Source organism: Rhineura floridana, chromosome 4 (genome assembly GCF_030035675.1).
Source record: "Rhineura floridana isolate rRhiFlo1 chromosome 4, rRhiFlo1.hap2, whole genome shotgun sequence".
NCBI classification, from domain to species: Eukaryota; Metazoa; Chordata; class Lepidosauria; order Squamata; family Rhineuridae; genus Rhineura; species Rhineura floridana.
Genome location: NC_084483.1, coordinates 61,950,234 through 61,975,258, shown reverse-complemented (window position 1 = coordinate 61,975,258; position 25,025 = coordinate 61,950,234). Strand labels below are relative to the sequence as shown.

The following is a 25,025-nucleotide window of genomic DNA, read 5'->3' as shown; positions in this document are numbered from 1 at the left end:
CAACATGGTACCCTCCAGATGTTGTGGACTACAACTTCCATCATTCCTGCCCACTAGCCATGGTACCTGGGACTGATGGGAATTGTAATCCACAACATCTGGAGGAAGAGCCTGCTTTAATATTGAGCTCTGCCTCCTGGTTCTGCTTCTGGCCCTACCAAAACTCACTGGGTTCTGTCCCCAACCGTGCAAAATGCTGAACCCCTCACCTAGACTTTAAAAAAACAAACACTGGTCTCCATCCTCAGGCCTGCTCTGGGCCCTTACCTTTGACTTTATCTGCCAGAAAGATGGAAGATCTAGGGACTATTATTGGCTAGAAAAGAACTGTATTGCTTTTGAAGAAGACAGGATTGTGTTCTGCATAGAGATGTGAAGGTCCAGAAAAAACATCTCCAGTTCCTCACCAATCCATCCTTCAGACAAGATTAATTCAGTCTTCCATAGGAGTCAGAAACCCGTCCTGCCAAACTTTGCCTGAATGTAGTTCACCTCAAATAGAAGCTTTGACATAATGTAAAACATTGTGTTCTTACTCATATTTACATTGGTAGGTCAGTGAAATATAGACACTCTGACATCATCCCTGTATCCTCAAACCCATGTTTCCAAGGTCTTAAAGTCACAGTTTCTACAATCAGGCCTTTTTCTGTGGCTGCATTAAAATAATGGAACTCTTTGCCCTAGGAGGGTCTGACTCTGTTGGTCCTGTCTCTTATGTTTTGCCATAACAAAAACCTTTCTGTTTAGGCAACTGTTAGTTTTATCAGAGAGAGAACCTTTTACCCAACAGTTTTATTTTAATCTGCTGTACTGGTCCCTGTTCACCAAACATTAGTGAAATTTAACAAGTCATGGATACTGGTTATAACCACAACATGACTGACACCACAATGGCGTCTCTATTCTCATTCTCCCCTTCCATCGCCAAAGAAGCATCATTTTGATTTTTATTAATTATATTATTTGTATTTTTAATATTAACATGTACTTCCTACATAGATCAAGTCTTAACTAAGAACACACTGGCATTCGTAATTGTATTCCATTTACAACACTTAAGTGGGTAAAATAATTTAAACCAATCCAAACTAATTTAAAGCAAACGACAAGCAATAATAATTAAGCAAAGGTCCTGTTTCTGCTAGCGTACTCTGGAGTTCGACTTTTTAAGCTCCTCCCATTGGTTCTATAACCCCGGGACTGGGGGAAGTGAGAGAGAGAATCAATCCTAGTACGAGGATCAATAGTTACGCAATAGGACCGCGTTGTCGCTTGGCGCATGCGCAGGGCCCCGTAGCGTGGGTGATGCGGAAGTGGCCATGCTAGGAAGGAGTCGCTGAAGGGGAGTCGACAGCGTTGGGTTTTTTTTGACGTCGGAGTACTTGCGCAAGCGCAGTCCTCGCTCTCTTATACCGAGCGAGGGGTGGGTTCCTGGTGCCACTCGCTGACCCTGCTGCCGCCACTTCTGCTGCTCCTCACCTCTCTTTAGTGGTTAGTCCCCAGGAACGGAGGCTCCATGGCGATGAACTTCAACGCGAAGGAGGAGGTGGATGGGCAATTGCCGGGGAGTAGCGGAGTCGGAGGGCCTGGGGTCGTCGGGGCCGGAGTCAAGAGCCGCAAGCCCGACAATACGGCGTTCAAGCAGCAGCGCCTACCGGCCTGGCAGCCCATCCTCACCGCCGGCACCGTCCTGCCCGCCTTCTTCGTCATCGGCCTCATCTTCATCCCAATCGGCATCGGCATCTTCGTCACCTCGAACAACATCCGCGAGTACGAGGTAAACAAAAAGTGGAGGGTGTCGGAATTGGTGACTTGACGGCCATTCAGTCAGTGAGTGGTAAAGCTGGCGGTGGGGACACGAGGTTCCCATGAAGGGGGTCCTGGTCAGGAGGAAGGGAGCCCCATCTCTTGGGCACAAGCTTCTTGTGGGGGAAACAAGTGGGTCGTCAGAGCAGTAGAGGTAGTGCATAATGACAAGGAAGCTTCCACAGTTTAATACTGTATTTCTTAGGAAGTTCTTTTTTGTTTTGCCCAATCTTCCTTTAACGTGGAAGAAATAAGTGGCCCAACCTGACAGGATTGTTGCTTGTCATCACAAGGCTTACGGTGATGGTGCAGAACTTAGTGAGGAGGATGACTAGAGCAGAGGCTAGTGCGTCTTCCCCCAGCCTGATACTCTCCAGATGATTTTGGGCTACAGCTACTATTAGCCCCAGCAACCATGGCCACTGTTTGGGGATGATGGGAGTTGTAGTCCACAAACTACAAGGAGGTCACCAGGTTAGGAAAGGTTGGCCTAGTGGGTTAGGGGAGAGTATAGTGTCTGTCAGAACTCGGGACTGATTCACACCTTATGTTCTGTCATTTTGGCCTGGCTTATGCAGGGTGTAGGTAAAGCCCTTACCTGTGTAATCCTATCACGTGTGCTGTTCCACATTGGTGTTGTGTCAGAACACCAGTGATGCACACATTTGGGACACTGGTGTGTTTAGTATTACATGTGAGTGGGTCAGTGTATGTGTACACTAATTTAAACAGGAAGGGGTGTGTGTGTATGGAGCAGCCTGAGGCTTTATGAACACCTTAAATCTTGTACAACTCTGGCTTTTTTCTTGTTTCTCTCAGTTGTTTTATTGGTATGAGTAGCGTGTGAGGGGTATAGGAACTGTCAATTACAGCAGCTTCCTGTTGAACAGGGAATCTCCAAAATGTACATAAAATCCCATGAAATTTGCTGTGGCTGTACTCTGTTCCCAGGTTACTGTGGAGAAGAGGTTCAAAGGAAAATGGATATGTGAGAGTTATGTTAGCTAAGTGGTATCTTTGGTTTATGGGTCTGGTTTAAGGTAACATGTTGGTAGAGTTGCCAGGGATATATATTTTTGCGACATGTTGGTAGAATTACCAGGGATACATTTTTCAAAACACAATGAACACAAGTAGTTCCATAAAAAGTGCTCATTGGAAATTGACAAAATGCTTTTAAATAAAATTAATAACAGTGTATATACTTGGTGTATTAAATAATACAAAACAGAAGAATATGGAAACTGCTTCTGCACTTTTATGTAATGTACTGCCTTTAAGTCGATTCTGACTTATGGCGACCCTATGAATAGGGTTTTCATGCTAAATGGTATTCAGAGGAGGTTTACCATTCCCTCCCTCTGAGGCTGAGAGGCAGTGACTGGCCCAAGGTCACCCAGTGAGCTTCATGGCTATGTGGGGATTCGAACCCTGGCCTCCCAGGTTGTAGTCCAACACTTTAACACCACACTGGCTTTCACTACATTTCTGCACTTTGGTCTTAGCTTTTTCAAGATAGCTTTTTAAAAAAGTCTCCATCCCTTTAATATTAAACACCCTAAGTGCCCTATTTTAGGGTAGATGGGCGGGATAGAAATATTTTCAATAAGTAATAATAATTAAAATAAATATCAAAGTAGCTGAGTTTTGGATGTTTGTCCAATCATTGTTTATAGCTGTGTTCTGCCCTCATTCTTCCCCTCTTCCTGCGGTGTACTGATGATAAGGTTCTAAATTAGTGGATCTAGTCAGGGCCCATGCATCACATGCCAATTCTGGCCTATACATCAACCCTTATTGGATACATCTCCCTAGTTCTATTTGCTCAGCAGCAATCAGGTGGAACAAGGAGGAAAAACACAATCTATTACCAAAAACCATGAACTCCAAATTATAACAAACAAATACACCATTTTTTTAAAGGTGTGAAGCTCACAAGAATTAGATTTTGCAGTGGAAAACCATGATACATCATGGACAGAATGAAACAATAACTGAAAGTTACATTGATAATGTTTGCATAAATTTAATGATGTTATAGGATTGATAGAACAAAGATAATACTTTGATATTATAGCAAGTAATTTGGAAAATACCTTAAAGTGATGTGATATATATAAGCTAATTAATTAAAACAATAAAAATATGAACTAACCGAATAAATAATATATTTTCCTCTTAACTCCCTCCAGTCCACAAATAGTATATTATTACTCTAAGCTTCCTAGAATATTAGATTAAAGAAAGACATAGTTACCTGTGAGTGGGTAGGCCTGAAGCCTTCAGCTTGGCAGTGTATGCAAAAGCAGAACAGATAGTAGCAAGAAAAGAAGAATAAGTAATCCAAAGGCAATTCCCCCTCCGTGAAAAAGCTTTTTTGTAAAGTGTAAGTACACTCACTTTTATGTTCCCCAGCAAACTTGGATTGGGAGGCTGAAATTGTCCAATAATTGAACATGAATCTCAGTAATTGTGGATGGCACTCAACAATATGTAGACCATGAATTGTCGGGGGGGGGGTTAAAATGAGGACCTAAGACCCTTGCATCAGCAATTTTCCAGGCAGTGCCCTGTAGCATATGTCAGCTCAACACGCATTTGTAGTATTCTTTTACTTCAACATTGTTTTGGCTATCCAGCAGCTTCATTCAAACTTATCAGAAGCTCTTTCCTGGCAGTAGAAAGTGCAACATTCACAAAATTGCAATCAGCCTTCAGCCAAAAATGACACACACAGTGTGAAACTGTCCTCCATCTTAATTCGTTATGGCTGCACTCTGGCTGCTCTGTTCTGTGCATCCACTTCTAACCTGACTGTCATATGTACACGCATAGGGTCCAGCATTGATCTGATTAAAATGTAGCAGGGAACCCTGGCTTAATGTCTGTTAATAAACTAGGCTAAAAAGCCAGGGAATGAAGGATAGTAAGGAGTGCAAGATGAAGTGCTGCAAACTGTAAGGGAGATTTACTTGATGGGGGAAGGGGCAGAAGGAGAGACAGTGTGTGTTCTATAATTGCAGAGGAAAACTTCAAGATGAAAGTAGCTACAAAGGCATTTTTATGTGATTTATACAACATGGAAGCTATTATAATTAATAATAAATTTGTATGCGTGCTTACTTGGAAGTAAGTCCTGTTGTTTTTAATGGGACATACTCTCAGATAATTGTGTATAGAACTGGATTTGCATGCTATAAAGCAATACTCTTTGTTGACAGTTGTCTGAAAGACTAGTAAGCAATGTTCTTGATTTTCTGTTTATGATGGGTGAGGAAGTTGTGGCACTCTAGATGTTGCTGAACTACAGCTCCCATTATCCCTTACCATTGACCCAGCCGGCTGGGGCTGATGAGAGCTGGAGTCTGACAACATCTGGAGCTCCACTGGTTTCCTACTTCTGGATTATTGTACTAGAGTTTTTTTCCCCTCTACAAGAGTAGGTTACTCACCAGCTACTATGAAAGTTGTGAGAAATCATTGCTTTCAGAGTTCATGTGCATGTCTTAAGCTTTATTTTGGTGGAGAATGTTGTATCTTGTGTAAAGTTGATTTGAATAGTTCTACTGATTTTTATGTTTAAATGCATTCTGTTGTGCACTCTGTGTCAATGCAGTTTGGTAAACTTCTGGCCTTGCCTTGTGCTCCTATGTTCCAGGTGTTTTGAAATGCTGATTGGGCAAACTATCTTGTAGATGAATGTTGAATGACATTGGAGAAAGGATATGCAGGTCAAATCAGAGGAAATACTGAAGATGTGTATGGGTGAGCAGAGGAAGAAGAGAAACAAGAAGTAAAAAGAGACGGGAAGTAACAGAAGTGGGTTGTCAAAAGTGGGGTTGCTCAGGGATGAGTAGGGGGAGCAGTCAGGGATGAGTACAAAACCAGAAAGTTAGGATATGAGAAGACAGAGTAGATGAAACCAACAGTGCAAAGGAAGCGATGCCAGGAGAGAAGGAAGGACAACCACCTACCCGCCCCAGGTTACACACACATTGCCCAGTTAAATTATGGAATGTCATCCCATGAGATGTGGTGATGGCCACCAACTAGGTTGGCTTTAAAAATTCATGAAGGTTAAGGCTATCAATGGCTTACTAGTGATGATGGTTATTTTCTACTTCCACTGCCAGAAGCAGTATGCCTCTGAATACCAGTTGTTGGGAATCACAAGTGGGGAGAGTGCTGTTGAGCTCCCATCCTGCTTTTGGGCTTATCATAAGCATCTGGTTGGCCACTGTGAGAAGAAGATGCTTTTAGGGTTTTCAACATTAACGTGAGCACCTTGAATTTGGCTTGGAAATGAATTGATAGCCAATGCAGCTATTTAAAACAGGGGTTATATGAATTCTAAAGTTGGTAATCTGGCAGCTCCATATTGGACTAGTTGAAGTTTCTGAGTTGTCTTCAAGGGCAGCCCCACGTAGATTGCATTACAATAATCCAATCTGGAAGTTGCCAGAGCATGGAGTACTGTGGCCAGGTCATCTCTGTTGAAATGTGGCTGAAGCTGGCAAACCAGCCAGAGCTGGAAAAAGGCACTCCTAGCTATTGAGGCCACCTGAACCTCCAGTGACAATGCTGGATCCAGGAGTACCCCCAAGCAATGGACCAGCTCCTTCCAGGAGAGTGCAATGTCATCCAGAACAGGCTGATTCCCCACCTTCCAGGAATGAGAACTCTGGACACATAACATCTCGTCTTTTCAGGATTCATTTTCAGTTTACTGGCCCACATCCAGACCATCACCGTCTCCAAGCACTGGTCTAACATTTCTTTTTTTTTTTTTTTCAATAATTTTTATTCAGATTTTCATAAAACATACAAGACAAAATCATAAAACATTCAAAGACAAAAAACATAATCAAAAATAGTTAAACAAAAAGAAAAAAAGAAAAAAAAACAAAAATAAAAAATAAAGAGTAAAATATTGACTTCCCATTTGTCAAAGATCAAATCAGTTATAAGTCTATAATATATAACAATCCTGTCTCTTAAGTCATATTATAAAATCACTTTCCTCCAGTAGTTATCTTACTTAATCATCAAATCTCATAAACATTACTTTATTCTTTCCACAAAAAGTCAAAGAGAGGTTTCAATTCTTTAAGAAATATATCTATCAATTTTTTTTTTCCAGATAAGCATATCGATTAATCCATCTCATTACTAATTATGATAATCTTATTGTCATAACCATAGTCAAAATAAACATTTCAATTAATCCATCACATCAGAATCTGTTAGGTTCAGTAATTTCAGTAGCCATTGTTCTATTATCTCTAGTAATTCCATTTTCCATCTTCCATCTTCAGTAGTCTTGTTAAGTCCAGTAATTTCAATATCCAATCTTCCATTATCAGTATTCCATAATAATCTTGCTGTCAAAGCCATAGTCATATAGTAAGAGTCTGATGGGAATTACCTCTATCCCAAATATTTTCTTGCCATCCATTCTGAATAGGTTGCTGAAATACTGCTGTAAAATCATATCTCTGTTCTTTTTTTCAAAATACACTGGGTCATCTCTTAAAAGTTTTTCCATTGTCACATGGCTGCAGTTAAGTCCATAGATTTTCTCTATATTGGGCTCCATCACATCATTCCAGTCCAGAAGATAGTCCATGCCATTGATAACTTTATCTCTAGAATCTTCATTAATTTCTTCAGAGATAACATTGAGTTCCAAACAATAGATTTTATTTCTAAAGTCCATAGACTCCAAATCTTGTTCCTGTTCCACGTTTGTTCCAATCTCCGGGATCTCCTCTCTCACAGGGACCCCTATTCCAGTCTCCAGGGTCTCCTCTCTCACAGGGACCCCTGTTCCAATCTCCGGGGTCTCCTCTCTCACAGGGACCCCTTCCAGGGTCACCTCTCTCACAGGGACCCTTATATCTTTAATCTCCTGCTTCATTTTACTCAATTCAATTTTCATTATCTCAATCTCATCCATTATTTTCCGAAACATAGTTATTTCCAGATTCTCAGCCACTTTCTTAATTGCCATTTTAAAAGAAAAATATAGGAAAACCACTTCTTATTTCAGCAACAATTGGGTTAATACTCCAAACTTGGTGACATCACAGTATAAACAGAGCAGACAGCCTTATCTCTCCAATAGTTAAGTAAACAAAATGCAGTTCCCAGGATCGAAACAATTAATGGCAATCGTCAAGAAACAGATTCGTCAAAATAAAATAGACCAAAAAGAGAGTAGTCTCAAAACAGTATAATATTTTTCAAAATAAAAATCTGGAATAGAAATCCCTCTTCTGTGTATATCTTTAGAATGCAAATCCAGGACAGCTTTTTGCAACAAAAACAGAGATAAGCTATTAATTAGTGCGTAGCAGAGAGAAGTTACGGCTCCCCAGTGAGATGTCAAAAACCGATCAATCTGGCAAATCTCTTTTAAACAGCAACAATTTAAGTCAAGTAAAAGAAAAATATAGAAAGAAGGGTGCTTGCCTGTTAGTGCGTTCTCTCTTAGAAGATAAGATGAACGTTCGCTTTAACAGATAGAGCTTGCTGTTGAAAATCCGTCCCACCTTCGTCGGCTGGACCTCGTCCCATAAATTAATGAGATCTGGTCGTCCCAACAAAAATAGGCTTTGAGGTTAATCTCTTCGTTTCTCCCTACCCGGGAGAAGTTTAATCAGTCAAAAAAAAAAGAAAAAACTGACTGATATATCTGAATAAGCTTCTTTTGAGGCAGGAGCCCGTCTCAAAAGCAGGCACAGGCTAAGTCACCCTTCCCGGAAGTCCCCTCACTGGTCTAACATTTCAACCACCTCTCCTGATTCAGATGGAATAGAGAGGTAGAGCTGGGAGTCATCTGCATATTGATGTCACCTCATCCCAAATCTCTTGATGACAGCTCCAAGTGGCTTCATATAAATAAAATGAGGGACATGACGGAACCCTGCAGAATACCACAGGATAATTCTCATGGTGCTGAACAACAGCATCCCATAACTACTTTGTGGAAGTGGCTCTGGAGGTATGAGTGGAACCACTGAAGCATCTCCCTGAGACACTCCAGAAGGATATTGTGGTCAACAGTATCAAAAGCCGCTGAGGACAACGAGCAGGGTTGCACTCCCCCTCTCTTTCCTGACAGATGTCATCAACTAGGGCGATCAAGGCAGTTTCAGTGCCATGGCCAGGCCTGAAGCCAGATTTGAATGGATCTAGTCAGCTTCCTCCAAGCATGTTTGAATCTGTACTGCCACCACCTTCTTGAGCACCTTGCCCAAAAAGGGGATATTTGCCACTGGGCGATAGTTTTTTTAACACTTCTTGGGTCCAGGGAGGTCCTCTTAAGGAGAAGAGGCATCACCACCTCCTTTAAAGCAGGTGGTACCTCCCCCCTCCTCCATTGAAGCATTAATCATTCCCTGGGCCCACCCAGTCAATCCCCTCTGGCTAACTCTTAAGAAGTCAAGATGGGCAAGGGGGCAGGTGGTTGGCCAAAGTTCTTCACGTTGCTTGTCCACATCCTCAGGTCACAGTAAGTGAAACTGATCCAGTACAGATGGAACAGACAATGCTCTGGATGCCTCCATTGGAGTTGCTTTAACTGTGGCATCCAATTCTGTCTGAATCTGAGTGATTTTTGTCCCTAATATGTCCTGCAAAGTTGTTACAGTAGGCCTTTGAGAGTATCAGAGCAATGCTATCTTGGCCATATAACAAAAGCCCATTCACCACTTGGAAAAGCTCTACCAGATGGCTGCTTATGGATGCAATGGTGGCAGAGAAGTATGCTTTTTTCACCATCACCATTGCCATGTGGTGCACAACGGTGCAACCTTACCTGTGTTTGGTCACATTCGGACTGAGATCTATACCACCTGAACTCCAGGTGCCGACCCTCCTGTTTCATAGCATGCAGATCATGGGAGTACCAAGGTGACATATATACTTCATAGCAATGGTGAGGGCACTCGGAGACAATTGTGTTGATGACTCTATTCACCTCACCATTCCACAGTGAGACAAGAGCCTTGACAGGAGTATCAGCCATGTCAGCTGGAAAATTCCCCAGAGCATGCAGGAATCCATCAGATTCCATAAGTCTCCAAGGATGGACCATCTCAACGCGCCCCTCACCCTTGCAGAGTAGCTACATTCAACCCAAACTTTACCAGGGAATGGTCTGTACATGACAATGGACTCACAGCAAGTCCCCTAGTCAATGGAGTATTACCAGTCTGCTCTGTGGTGAAGACTAGGTTGAGAATATGTCTGGCCACATGTTTTGTGCCACTGATATACTGAGACAGTCCTATGGAGGACCATGAGGTTCTGAACTAGCCCATTTGAGGCAGCCTCAACATGAATATTGAAGCTCCCCCCCAAACACAACCTTGAAAGGGTTCTTCAACACCACATCCAAGAGTACTTCTGCCAGCTAGGTTAGGGAGGTTGTAGTGCAGCAGGGTGGACAGTATGCATAGAAGTTCTCACAAAGTTGTATAGGAGGCTAACTTTTGTCTTGGATATATATCTGATCACTGTATAATAGTATTCAGATGAAAGCTTTAGCATTCTATTTGATCATATGAAGAGCTTAGAGTTCCCCTCACCCCTTATTTTCTGGGTGTGTTCCTATGTAGGTGGGTACAACTATTAAATAGGTAAGCTGCTATGCAGGAACCCAGTATGTACCCACACTGAGGTAGCTGCAACTGCATAATGGCATTGCCAGGTACATGCTTTTCTGACTGCATACAATGATATTAATTACTTCTCTGATCTGAGAGTCTTGTAGGCATCAAATGGACAGCAGCATGTTGAGAAATTAACCTGTGGGCGTACTACCCTCCCCTCCGGTGGCTTGCTTTGTATTTTCCATTGCTTCCTGGTTTTGATGCATTTCATACCATCTCCACTATCTCCTGCCTGTAGCAAGTCATGAGCATTTGCAAAGCATAGGGGAAGTGGCTTTGCTGCAAAACAGGCACTAAGCCTTCTATTTTTAGAATTGTGAAGGTGACTTGAAATGCAAGAAATGTTCTAGAAAGGGAAGCAAGACACTTAAAACCAAAATTGGCATATCACTAGAAAAAATGGATGATGGGGAGTGACTTCTTTACCCTATGAGCTAGAAGTACATGAACCAGAGGAGGATGGGATAGAAGTACTTCTTGGTTCTATTTTCCATTAGATTTTGGCATAAGGTAGCAGGCTTGCTTTCAAGTGGATCTTGAAAAAAAAGTAATACTTTGCTATAAGATAGGAATCTGGATTTAAACCAAGTTCCTCTGCTGTCAGTTTAGGTGCGATTCCACCCAGGTCTTACTCATGTAACACTTCATATGGCTTGTATCATGCTTATGGTTGAATTGGCTCATGTGCATTCAGCATTTGCCAGCATTCATTGTACAGCCTAGATGCTGCTTTGCAGATGTTGGGCAAGTGCAGTAGTCTTTTATGTGTGATTCTGGATCCATGGAACACTTATATGGGCAGGTGTGTTTTGTGTGACCGTTGTCTTTTTATAAACAACTATACACAACACTTTCAGACAAGCATGAAGTTGATTTGGAAATATTTTCACTAAAGCACTTGAGAATTGTTTGGGTTTAAGGGCATAATAAAAATATTGGTTTCTTCCTGTACTGCATTAGTTATTGCCAGATTCAGCTTCTCTCCATGCTTCTGAATTATAGGGTTGTATTCATTGTTGCTGTTCTGCATGCACAGTGGAACTTTTTCCTATATGCCCCCCTCAAAATCTGCTCCAGACTGTCCCTCAGTTGGGGGGGGGATGTGCGGAGAGGAAGGGGAAATTGTTCATGCAGTGTTGGATACAACTAATAATGAATATGGCAAGGCAGAAGTAAAATGGACACAAATGTAGTAGTAATCACCTTTTAGTGGGGTCAGATGTCAAGTATTGTAATTAATCAATCCATTCTTTATAGCTTGGACCAAAACCTGAATAAGTTGTTAAATATCTCAGCTATCTTCTGTTGCTGAGGTGAATGTACATTATTGCTATGACAAGGATACCTTTAAACAGGGAGCATTGCTATGGTTTACACTAATGATCCATGTGAACACACAAATAATACTTTGCAAGTTAAGAGAGGCTATGGAATTACCATATCAAAGGTTTTATCCAGAGTTTCTGCAAATAATGTATCATTATCAAGGACTAAATATGCAGCAGCTTTGCCTCAAACTTCATACATACATAGGAAAAAAAAGTAGACTGATCTAATATGATGTCAATTCCGGTGAAAAAGTTCACTGCTGCTTTTTTGATAGGGTATAGAATGGAGACACAAGTAAAAATAACTGTGATACTGAACAAATACTTTATATTGGTTTCTGATTCTCATTTTTAAATTCTGAACTGCTTTAAAACCAAAGACAAGGTTAACATGTACTTTATGCCCTCTCTTATACACTATGTACTGTTAATAGCTTTCTAAAAATAAGCACCTTTGTTTCCTTGTTTAAGGACACAAAGAAAATCTGTCAATGCTGAGATGTTAGGTCCAGTGCTGTTACTAAAAGGAGAACTTGTTTCTTTCGGACAAAAATGTAACAGACCACAATCTTGTGACAGATGCAGTGCTTAAGCAAAGTATTATGGCTGCAGTCAATATTTCTGAAAATATTAAAAACCTACAGTGAACATTATAAGAGTTCAAACTATTAGGGACAAAGCTGGAAGTATAATTGTCATGCTGTTTTATGTTGCCCTCTTTTGGTAAAGCTTGCTTGTGTCGCTCCTTCGTTTCCAATAATATTTTAATCCTGGTGGTGTTCACATAATAAAATAAAAGTAAATATTTCATTCTAAATTATGAAGCAGTGAGATTTTGCCAGTATTTCTGAGACTGTGTGTGTGAGAACAGTTGTAGTTGTTGGTCTAAAGTAACTTCCCAGAGAAAACCATATTGGGATAAGCATGATAATGTGACTTTAAGCCGGGAGTGGCATTCAGGATTCCGTTCAGCATCTTTGCCCTCATGTTCAGATGTCATGAGAAAATCATGAGAACTGGAGATTCTTCCACTTGCAAAAGATCATCTAGCTGTGATGTGGCCACCAAGCTTTAAGGTAGCTTCTCCAGCCTGGTGCCTTCCTGGTGTTTTTGGCAACGCTTCCCATCAGACCCAGCCAGTATGGCTAATAGGCAGGAACTATGGGAGCTGTAGTCTTGCAACATCTTGAGGGCACCTGATTGGGGAAGGCTGTTGTAAATTAGTCTAAAATGTATTCTAAATGAAAGTGCTCACTAATAATTTCGTAGTATACTTGAGGCCAATAAAAAATTAGGGCTATGTTTTCTTATGCATTTTACAAGTATAAATCTTGCTTTCTCAAAATCTTAATAGAGTGGGGTTGGCTTCAAGCAGGCATCTCTTTGTAGTTTGGTCATGTAGAACCTTAAAGATAGCTCCTTGAAGTGCAATATTGCCTAGATGTGGTCAAACTATAAAATGTTTACTTACCTAGCCCTTAAGCAGTGAATCTTTGTATTTGTGGTTTGATGCTGTTGAATTTTATAATCGTTCTCTTCCTCCCCATCCTTATTTTTATCTGCCCTTTTTTTGCAGATTGATTATACAGGAGCAGAGCCAGGTAGTCCCTGCAATAACTGTTTAAATGTGTCCTGGAACAGTACACCTTGTCACTGTACCATTAACTTTACACTGGATCAGCCTTTTGAGGTATGTTATCTTACGTGTGTGTATATGGCAGAATATTTGTGCTCATGTACAACTCTTAATTGGAACTTTCTTATTGGTGTCTCTCCTCTTTCCACATTGCACTCTTCAACTGTTTTTCTGAATGAGCTTATTTTGGGGCTCATAGTTAATTCATCTAATATATGAACTGATTTATTATACATATGTCTTCAGGTACAAAGAATGAGGTTTGGAGCAAATTCTGTTATTGAATGGAGGCCCCAATTTACATAATGTAACTGCTGTCATTAAGTTAAAGGACTGAAGGAAAGCTTATATGAAATTGTATACAGATGGTATCTTACACCAAACTGCTTAATGAAAATGTATAATCCTGCATGTGGATAATGATTGGCGATGCAAAAATAGAGCAGCAGACATTTTACATATATTTTGGACTTGCCCTAGACTAAAATTTTGGCAAGAGGTGTTAATCAGAAATTCTGGATAGCAATATATTCTTCACACCAAAATGGTTTTCACTAGGATATCCAAAAGGCATAATAAATGAGGACAATTTGGAAATTTGCAACAGCAGTGATCCATGCAGCCAGATTATAACAAGAAATTGGAAATCAAACTACTAGACATGCTGCAGTGGTATAAGAACATATGGGCATTATTAACAAAACTTACGATAATATTGAAAGGATTATATATGATATTGAAGGATGTTCACCAAACAAATTTATTGAAAAATGAAGTCTTCTGTTAGTTATTGGAACTTGAAAATTCAAGAAAAAGACCAACCCAGTGTTACTTTTGCTTATATTATCTGACATTCTGCTTATAAAATAGTAACTAAGGATATCAAATAACTGACAAACAATGCTTTTTAAAACTTAATTACTTGTGTATGTATCTGAAAGCATTGCTCTTATGTCTCCAGAATGGAAATTTTAATAAGAATTGGCAGAGAGTTGGAGCGGGGGTGGTTAAATGAAAATGGTGAATAAGATTTTCATTTTTACATGACAAAGAGTTGATGATAAACTGAAGTGTAAAATTAGAATCTGTAACTCAAATTGCTGTTATACTGAGCAGCCTCATAATGGTCTGTGTTCAAGCCAGAATTATAGGTAAGAGAGACTATATGCTTGCTGAATTATTACAGCAACTTGGACATAGTACAACTAAACCATTTAGAGTGTTGCTGCCTGACTCACATGGGAGGAGAGAGGGTGAAAGGTGGATACTAAATACAGTCATGTTCCTGTCAGTAGGACTCGGGGATGACATTGCACCCATTTGTAACAGTACATCTTTGTGATTATCACTCCTTTTATTTGTAAAGTGTATATGAATATACTGGGTATCAACATTGGGGAAGGTGCAGTTCTAGACAGAAGAACCTCCAAGAAAATCCTGCTTTCGGCATTTATGAATCCTCCTCTTCACACACACACACCCAAGCTGGTAGGGCTGCTACTGCTTCCTGCTCTCATGCTCCCAGCAAATGTTGGCAGCAGAGATCAACATGTAGGTATGAACCCTCAGCAAGCCACAATGTTAAGTTTGGCTGAAGGGAAATGAGTTGCAAGCCTAAAGTGCCTAGTGGAGCGTAGGGAGGAATTGGGTTCTGAGAACATGCTTGTTGTCCAAACCCAATCCTATCCCTCCCAAAGGATCCATTACTCTGCAAAGGGACTTGACAGGGAAACACTAGTAAGGCATGCTTTCAGGTGGACCTCAAAGGATCCCTTAGACTAACTACAAAGGGACATCCTCTTGTGATGGAGAAGAATTGGCCTCTGAGACCATTTTCCTTACATACGTGTTCTCCAACTTCAATTCCCCCACCACCTAGGGCCTTTTCAGCCGCAAAGGATGATACCCTCTTGTGGTTTGAAGGACCATGGTAGAAATGAGAGGCACATTGAAACGTCTCTCCTGACAAATTTGGCTCTCCTAACAAAGAGTTAAAAAATAAAGTCTGTTTAGGGCGTTTGTTTAAAGGAATGAAATATATGAACACTAGTTTAGGCATTTCAGTTGCAAGAAAACCTTGTGCCTTCCAAGTTGTAGTTATTTCTTATTGGTTAGGGGGAAAGTAGAAATTAAATACTTGGGGCAAATAGAGAGGATGGACAAATTCTTACAGTTTTAAGAAAAAGAGAACTCTTTAAATTAACTGGTTAAAAATAATGCAGTGAGTCTATTCTTGACGATGGTCTAGTAAAGCATCTATAGCAAACTTGGCTGTTTGGTCAGGCCTTTGAGACTATCGGGATGGGCTAATTATATACTCAATCCCCGCTGCTACAATTACAATTGCTGCTATTCTGTCACTGATGATTATTTGTATTTTATTGTATTTATTGTATTTACTGTATTTTGTATTTTATTGAATTTAATATGTACGCTGCCTAGAGTGGCTTCGGCCAGATAGGCAGCCTAAAAATTAAATTATTATTATTTTATTATTTATTATTTTAGTAATAACAGGATCATTTTATGTCTCATCTATATAGTGGCCTATTCTTCTGCATGTAGTTGAATATATTATTTATTAATTTATTTAATTCATTTATTATTTGATTTATATCCCACCCTTCCTCCCAGCAGGAGCCCAGGAAAGGAAGATACAAGTGATACCTTGTTTATTATGCACACACAAAAAATCCTAGAATCCTAAAGCTTAAGCCAGTATGGGTTTTAGAGGAAAGTGATATTTGTTATGTTAATGCATGTATTACTGAATGCAGATATGTAAGGTTCCTCCTTAACTTTGGAGCTGGGGAGGTGGCAGGATTGTTGGCAGATCTTCACCTACCTCTGTAGATTCAACTTTGGGAGGAAGGCTGGGCACGCATTGCACTCACCAGAGGGTGGTGTTATGCTAACTATGACAAGCGGATGTGTTGAAGCCTATTCCTCATTGGATTTCTGTTTCTGCATGCCTGTAGCCTTAGTCAAACATTACATTGAACATTCAGATTGTCTGCTATGGAGATAACAAGTGTAATCCTGACCCATTCACTTCGTCCCCTGCTTGCTGACTAGAGGTTCAGTGTATCATATGAACATGGCTTATTCTTTTATCTGAAGCCACCCAGTATATGAATAATTGTGTACGTTGGTGAAACATCTTAATTTGTGTATTGCAGAGCAACGTGTTTATGTACTATGGACTGTCCAACTTTTATCAAAACCACCGCCGCTATGTGAAGTCTCGGGACGATAGCCAGCTAAATGGAGATAATATTTCTTTGTTTGTAAGTGAAATTCTTTGTGTCTATGATATAGCTTCTAGTACATAAAACAAGATAGCTTTTTAAACATTAAGGTGTAGATTGTAGTATAGCACCTTTGTTATGTTGTCATAATTGGATATTGCATAGGTTTCCCTGTATGTCTCCTGCCCACTCTGTCTCCCTATGTGTTTTGAATAAGTTCACATAGGGTACAGCATATAGCACTGAGGAAACTTGAGAACTGCAAGTGGAAAAAAGCTTATGGAAGGGGATTTTACTGTTGTCCACCCTTATTCTCTCCAGAGAATTGGTGAACCCTCTTGAACAGCACATGGACAGTAGCATTGGGGGCTTCCAGAGGAGGGGGGAATTGTCCAAAGTTGGGTGGAGGCACCTTTTCAGCCTTTCCCGGTCCTTTGGCAATGCTTTACAGCGGTGGCAGGGGAACTGCAGTGGGGAGAAGGTGATGGAAAGTCCCTTTCCACTGAGGATCCAGACACTGGAATTCAACCCTGTGTTCACTTAACTACTTAAGTTAAAAAATGCCTCTTCAGTCAGTCTTAAGAAACCAGTTTGGTTACTGTGAGGAACAGTATCTTCCTGCCACCAGGTTATCCATTGTGCTATACTTGATAGGGAGGAACTGCTTCAAAAGAACTTCCTTGCACATTGATTAGAGCAATCAGGTCTTCCTCTATTTTAAACTATATCCTGTTGGGTAAGCTTTCCCTTATGAATATTTGAAAGTATTTCTCTCCACTTTTCTCTGAGTGCTCAAAAGTCCTTTTTACCACTGTGCGCTGAGGTTGGCTGCTACTATAAGTGGTTGTTTCCTTTGGCATCTGATGGAAAGACATTGGAACATTCTAAGCCTAGATGAATGTCCACACTGTATGTTAATAAGCTGATGATAGATTTATAGAAGCACTTCGATATAAGAGGTTTATGTCTATTTTAAAGATACTCTGAGTAGTTTGTTTATTGTTAGGTTTTTTAAAGCATTTTTATTTATATATTTTTATTGTCCGATGTCTTGAGTTTTTTTATCACAAAAAAAAGTTCTAAATGTCCAAATAAATAAATAAAAAATGCTGGTTTGGTGTGGGCTGGAAATTGTGTGATTTCTGATGAGATGGTGTGCAGATATGATTTCTTTTTCATAGTGGTGAGTTGCTACAGCAGTAGAAACTTGAGAGAGGGGGTGAGAAGATTCTCTCTTTTTTGTTTTATTTGTTTTACTGGGATGTGATTGTAGGCTACTCAATATGTCCCTCAGAATGAGCAAGAATTAAGTGGGATTAGTTATCTATCAAAAGATTAGTAACAGCAATAGAGAGAAACTATGCACTTGCATGACTTCAACTGCCAAACAGAATACTTTCTGAATTCTGTGTATGTGTTTTGGGTGTGCTCAGAAGTGGGACACCCTCTTCTAAGATGCCATATCTAAATTATGGCTGTATAGTGACTCTCCTTTGGATTAGGCAAACTTCTGTCTTGCCTTATTTACTAGAAGCAAATAGCTTGAATTAAAATCAGTCATCTACCTATGTAATCATTAGTTTGTCTGGCTATTAAACAACAAGATGTGAATTTGTTGAGAGAATCTAAACAATGCTCAGCATATCCAGTAGCTGACATATGAGTAGTGTGTTTAAATGTTTGCTGTGTAACTTGTGGTTACATTCAGGAATATGAAAACTTGCCTTCCCAATTGTGCTATTCTCCCCAGTGTTTCTTCCAGATAGACCCCTAATTCAAAACGACATATAGTATAGCGCATAAGCTTCTATTTTGTAACTTGAGTTACATCACAGAATTTGGACATGTAGAGTTAATTGCGGACAATGCTTCAGAGTTGTTCATGTTTGCCAAAGAATTCCATCCTGTAACTTGAATTTTTTTATAATCGTCTAGATAGAAGGAAGAGTTGTTGCAGTATCAGTTAGGCAGTCTGATGTGTTTAGATTTCTGACTAGTATGAGATAAAAATTGACGTCTCCTTTTCCCCCCAATCAGAACCCCAGTAAGGAATGTGAGCCTTACCGCACAAGTGAGGAAAAACCTATTGCTCCTTGTGGCGCCATTGCCAACAGCATGTTCAATGGTATGACTTTGTAAATGTTATCATATAAACATTGTGTTGGATTTTAAACAAAAAACAAGTGGCAATCTATTTAACTTGCATGTTTCCTCACCAGCAGCACATGCACATAGTTCGAGGCACTTCCTTAAAGAGATCTCTGTTCAGTTTTCACCTGCTAATGCTGGTAGAGGCCTTGACTCTTTCTTCTGAGCAGCTGGATTATTTAAGCTTTTATCACCTTGCACTTCATAACGGGGAAGGGTCGTAGCTCTGTGGCAGAGCACATGCTTTGCATGCAGAAGGTCCCAGGTCCAATCCCTGGCATCTCCAGGTAGGGCCGGGTAAGACTCTTGCCTGAAACAGTGGAGAACCACTGCCAGTCAGTGCAGACAATACTGAGCTTGATAGGCCAGTGGCCTGACTTGGTATAAGGCAGCTTCCTAAAAATGGCTGCTGGGTGAATTTCAGTCAGCCAGTCAGCTTTGGTATCTGTCACATCTAGGCTTCTGTGGCATCTCAGCAGCCCAGTCCATGGCTAGGGAGAACGTATGGACCGGGCTAACAATCTATATTGACTTTCAAGTTCTGTCTTGTGAGTTAATGTGCATGTATACAGCATACTTATAGCAGTGTGAAGTTTTTTGAGAAAGTTGTACATTGTGCACGTTGACACTTTGTGTTAAAGCACCATGGAACAGCATCTACACCCTATTTGAGAATAGGATGATTTATCAAAATGGACAAACCTTTTGTGTATGATGTAATTAAGCTTTTGGATACAACTGAGTTCACAGAGCATGAAAAGGAACCTTGAAAGTGACTCACTTCCATTTGTTTTTCCTTCTAGATACGTTATCACTGTTTCGTATTGAACGTGATGAAACTAAGCCTATTCCTTTGACTAAAAAAGGTATTGCTTGGTGGACAGACAAAAATGTGAAATTCAGGAATCCTGCTGGAGATACAAATAACTTGACAATACTTTTTCAAGGTAAAATGATAAAATAATGCATTGGCCTTTGTATAAGATAATTTAAAGCCGCCCATCTTTGATCAGTACCTTCATGGGAAGATATCATTGTGGCAGCTGAAGTAGGTATTGAACATTTTTGCACTTGAAGAAAAAAGAATAATCTCAGTACATTTTTGAAGGGAAATGCACCGTCTTGAACAGTACAAGTTAGTGGGGAAATTGTGTTTGAAACTAGATGTATATTCACTAATAGGCAAAAAACCTTGCGGTTTAAGAATGTACCTATAGCCCACAGCTATTTCTATCAAACATTAAAAAGCAGGGAAATTGGGCAGCTATAGTGAATGCACCAGGAGAGACCTGAACTCCTTTCTGAGATATTGTACTGCCCTACAAATTGGTCAAAATGCAAACACTATTTGGGTTGGTCTTTCACAGTCCAATCCACTTCCTGTGTAGCTTGGAAGAATTTGGTAACATGTGCCTATAGGTTTTTTGACTATTAGTGAATTTCCCTGCTTTTTAATCCGGGAGGTAAGAGATGGGATCCTGTGCAAGATAGCACCAGCAGTGACAGAAATAGTTCAGCAGTGTATTTTAAATGTTATATTACCATCAAGAATGCCTTTACTTTTACAAGAGGGTCATGCCTTAGTGGCAGAGAACATGCTTTGCATGCAAAAGTCCCCACATTCAATACCGAGCATCTCCAATTAGGGCTGGGAGAGATCCTTATCTGAAACCTTGTCAGTCAGTACTGAGCTAGATGGACTAATGGCCTGACTTGGTATAAAGCAGCTTCCTATGTTTCCTATACTCTACAGGGGATACACAAAGAAATATGCTTGAGACCCTTTCTTTAAACATTGTGCATCTTGCAATCTATATTGCTTTGCAAAGTATCAGCAGTTACTACCTCTTCTGCTTTAATCTCTGAATGCCAGTCATAGGGCTCACTGTGACAGATTATACACTTAAGAGGCAACTGTGTGTTCTGAGATTCTTAAACCTGATTTTTAATTTGCTACTGCACTACTGATCACAAAAAGAAAAACCACTTGGCCACCTCATTAGTGTAATATGGTATTACACTAACTGAAATGTTTGATGCCCCTGCAAATGTTTGATGAAGACCTTCTGTTATCTGCAAAAGATGAAGAGGAAAATGCTTCTTTCCTATACAGCAAAGGCTTTCACAAAAGTGGGAGGCAGCGACCAACACAGTACTAATTTCAGATGGGGGCTTCAACACAGGACTAATTTCAGATAGTGAGTGAGTGAGTGAGTGAGTCAGAGAGTCAGAGAGTCAGATTTAAGATTAAACAACCAAGAGCTAAATTCAAGATTAAAGTGTTAAAAACAAAGAATCGCATCAAATCTCAAAATAACTACAACAATGTTATGAGCACAGGTCAAACAGCCACACACACTGCAAACAAAAAGTATTTGAGCTTTTGTCATTTATAAACCCATTTAAGGACAGGGGGTGGGGGTGGGGGGGTGGCAGGGTGATTGAGCCAGCAGAAAGAGCAGGCTGCGGGAGACAGCGGGGGTGGGAATTCATATTCATTCCTTCTCCCCCCCCCGTTATTTCAAGGCAACTATGCATTGTGTTTCTTTGCTCATCTATTTTGACAGATTTATTGCAACATTTTCTATTGGAAGAAATTAAAATTGGACTAGGGCAGAAATCTTTGCTGTCTAAAATTATAGAAGCAAGCACTAAGCAAGACTGACCATAGCCTTTTGCTACCCGTCAGAACCTCTGAATACTGTTGGATGAATAAATTATGCAAATATTAGTGTTTCCACTGAATTCTTTGTATTTTTATTCTGATAATGCTGCATTGTGGAGGAAATAAGACATGTCATAGGGGTTAATGTGGGATCACGGAAGAGTAGTTATAATCTTTATTGGCGTTTGAGAACTTTTTCCTAAGATACTTACTTCATCAGAAAAATCATAATCTCATATTGGTGTTTGTATTTGTATGTTTAAGGCACAGCAAGACCTGTCAACTGGCCCAAACCAGTGTATATGCTAGATTCGGATCCGGAAAACAATGGTTTCATCAATGAGGACTTTATTGTGTGGATGCGTACTGCAGCACTGCCTACATTTCGTAAGCTATATCGTCTTATAGAGAGGCAGGATAATTTACGGCCTACTCTACCAGCTGGAAATTATTCCTTGGAAATAACATACAGTATCCTTTTATTGAAAGTTCTAAAATTGCAATCATAATGTCTTGTAAACCTTTAAGTCATTAAATAGGCAACCGTTCATAATATAGCAGGATCTGCAAGCTAATAAAATCCAGTCTACTGCCTTTCAAACACTTAGGGCTGAACAAAAAGCCTACCAATGTCACCACAGCAGCATGCACAAAATTGTCTTAGTCCAGATATTACTTTTTAAAGGTTGTGTTGATTGCAAGGGTGGGAGATCTGTGCCTGTTGCCCTAATTTCAAAAGCCCTTTGCAAGTGATCAGTTTAAGACCTCTGGCAAGAGTCATCTGTTCCTCCAGCATCCCACTAGGGAAGGGGAGAGAAGGGATGCCCCCACTCACTTCCTTAGTTCTGGCCTCTCCTGCTGCTGAGGATTCCCCCCAAAGGAATGTAGCCTTCTATATAACCCCAAGAGAATGCAGTCCCTGTGTGTATTTCTCACATATTGTAATCTTTTCCAAGAATTTCTGTCTTGTTCCTTACCTGTGCTAGCCCTTTTTGTCTCCCCCCCATGTTCCCTGATTCTTTTTAGATTGTATGCCTTTGTGTTAGGCATGTGTTTTTATTGCTTTTTAATTTTTGTACAGTGTCATGCGCATTGGTGCTATATAAATTAATTAGTAATAATTATAATAATATCCTCATTCTCAATCTTGGATCAAACATAATGTCCTTTCTTTGATCCCCATGGCAGCCTACACCTTCTGCACAAATCTTTCTTGGGTTAGGAAATAATGTCCTTCGTAGGGTAAAGGGGTTAACATACTTAGCTTGCTACTCTTTGTCTCAGCTTCAGCCTCTTCCTCGCACATTTGCTGAAATTTGCAATGCAGGTGTCCCAAACTAGTGAAACTTGCCATTTCCCCAGCATTTGCAACCAACAGAGAAGGACGTGGATTGGAGGGTGGTGGCCTTATTGGTTAGTGGGAAAGGGACACCTATTGTTTAGGCTTACAGGATGGGGAGGGGCAGCTTTTTCTGCATTTGAGGGTTTTTGGAGGGAATGCAGTAGCATTGTGAGGAGCGGGAGGCCTTAAGGGTATGGTCAGCCAGTTATGCTGGTGAAGTGATTTTGGGAGGGATTGTATTAATTAATTAATTACATTTATATACCGCCCCATAGCCAAAGCTCTCTGGGTGGTTTACAAAAATTAAAAACATTGAACATTAAAAACAAATATACAATTTAAAAAACCATACAAAGTTTAAAACCATGAAGCACAGATAAACCAGGTAAAAGACCTGGATTGTATGGCAAAGAGCTTGTATTTATCAGCTCCCTCCCATGTCAAAGCACATGGGTATTTTCTTTTTAAAATTCTGCATGTGGCTTTTGGATAGGAAATTTGGCCCTCCACATCTGCCAAAAAAAAAATGCCTCCCAAGTAAAAACACACAGCTTCATTATCACTTTAAGATCTGTGATAATAGTCATGATTCAGATAATAGTTACATCTCTAGTAGCCTCCTCTGTCATTTTCCTTGCCTTGTAACTTCTGCAGCCAGTAGACTTAGTTCCAAGTAGTTCTCTTCCCCTCTTCCCAAATTCTTTGTTTGCCCATGATATTCTGAGTACCAAAATGGCCTTTGGCTCTGAAACCTTGACTGCAATGTTGTGTGTACCTCAACATACTTGCTGTTTTTTATAATGCATTCTCCTTCCTTTGGGCTGACATGGGGGTTATCATTAGCGTTATTTTGCTAACTAATTGTTGGTGAATGTTTTTCCTATATCTGAATCAGATTATCCTGTGCATAGCTTTCATGGGCGAAAACGGATGATTTTGAGCACCATTTCGTGGATGGGAGGCAAAAATCCATTTCTGGGAATTGCCTACATTACTGTTGGATCCATTTGCTTTTTTCTTGGAGTAATGCTGCTAATCATTCATCACAAGTACGGAAATCGGAACAACAGTGCAGATATTCCCAATTAATCCCATCTCTTCAAAACACATGTACTGCATGAAAGCTCTCTCCTTGGTAAAATGTTGCGTCTGACACAGAATGCATAAATATATCTGAAGCCTTTTGTTTCCCTTTCAGTGGATTAACTTGAAGATAATGGCTATAAAAGTTACCTGTGTAAAACAATGCTGCCTAGAGGATTTTTGAGGCTTGCCTCTTGCTGGACAGGTGCCATGATGTGCATATAGTCTTTCCTCACCTAATGCATCTGCTGGTTGTGTGCTTTGTAACATGTCAATGCTGTGTATAGACTGTGTGGCGAGAATGTATTTAGGATAGAGTGGCTTCATATTTCAAGGATGTAAGGTGTGCTGGTGCTGTCGGAAGGAAAAGAGGCCTATCTCCTGTTTTGCCACATAAGGCATTGTACGCACAGGCTTTTATGTTCCCTGCTGAAATATTTGCCTATATTAAACTTGTGCAACTTACTCTCTGTTGAGCCCAGCGACGTGCTCAAAGTTCACAGTATGTTCCAACAGGTGTGCCTGGCATGTGACCGTGTGCAACAAAAAGCTTTCTTGTGATTTAAAAAACCTTTCCATATGGAAACAACTGCTACATATACAACTCTTGCTTTAAATTCTTCAGTGTGCACTTCTGTTTTATACCCAGCCCAGATGTCAAAATCTCCTACAGATTTTTCCTACAGAAATGAAGAAGAGGTTCTGTTCCTAAGCTGTCTGTATTGGTACAGAAATGTCCATCTCCTCATATTGAAAGCAATGCTTTAATGACCCTTTTAACATTCCTAATTGAGAAGAAGCATTAAATTTACTTCAGAAGGTTTTCCAGGTTCTTAACGCATTCAAATACTTGAGGTCCCCAGATGTAATTTAAAATGTGTCATGAAAGCCAGCTACAGGGTGCTGTGGTGGGATGTGGGGAATACCCCCTCTTGTAGATTTTCATTCAAGGCTGTCCAAATTGTAAGAACCCAGCTCAGTGATTTTAAATTATTAAATTGCTATGTATATGGATGTTATTTTATGTGAAACTGGTTTGTCAGTCTAAATATTGGGTATTGAATAAATGCTGTCGTTTGTTTTATGAAACT

General features: G+C 40.1%; 1 protein-coding gene across 1 annotated transcript; it reads left to right on the top strand.

The window, feature by feature from the left end:
• Positions 1-1,243: 1,243 nt before the first annotated feature.
• Positions 1,244-25,023, top strand: TMEM30A (transmembrane protein 30A). Its single transcript, XM_061623152.1, has 7 exons — positions 1,244-1,780; positions 13,389-13,502; positions 16,628-16,735; positions 18,734-18,821; positions 19,648-19,791; positions 21,774-21,980; positions 23,747-25,023. Exons 1-7 carry the CDS (start codon positions 1,520-1,522, stop codon positions 23,938-23,940), a joined length of 1,116 nt encoding a protein of 371 aa, XP_061479136.1. The 5' UTR covers positions 1,244-1,519; the 3' UTR covers positions 23,941-25,023.
• Positions 25,024-25,025: the final 2 nt, after the last annotated feature.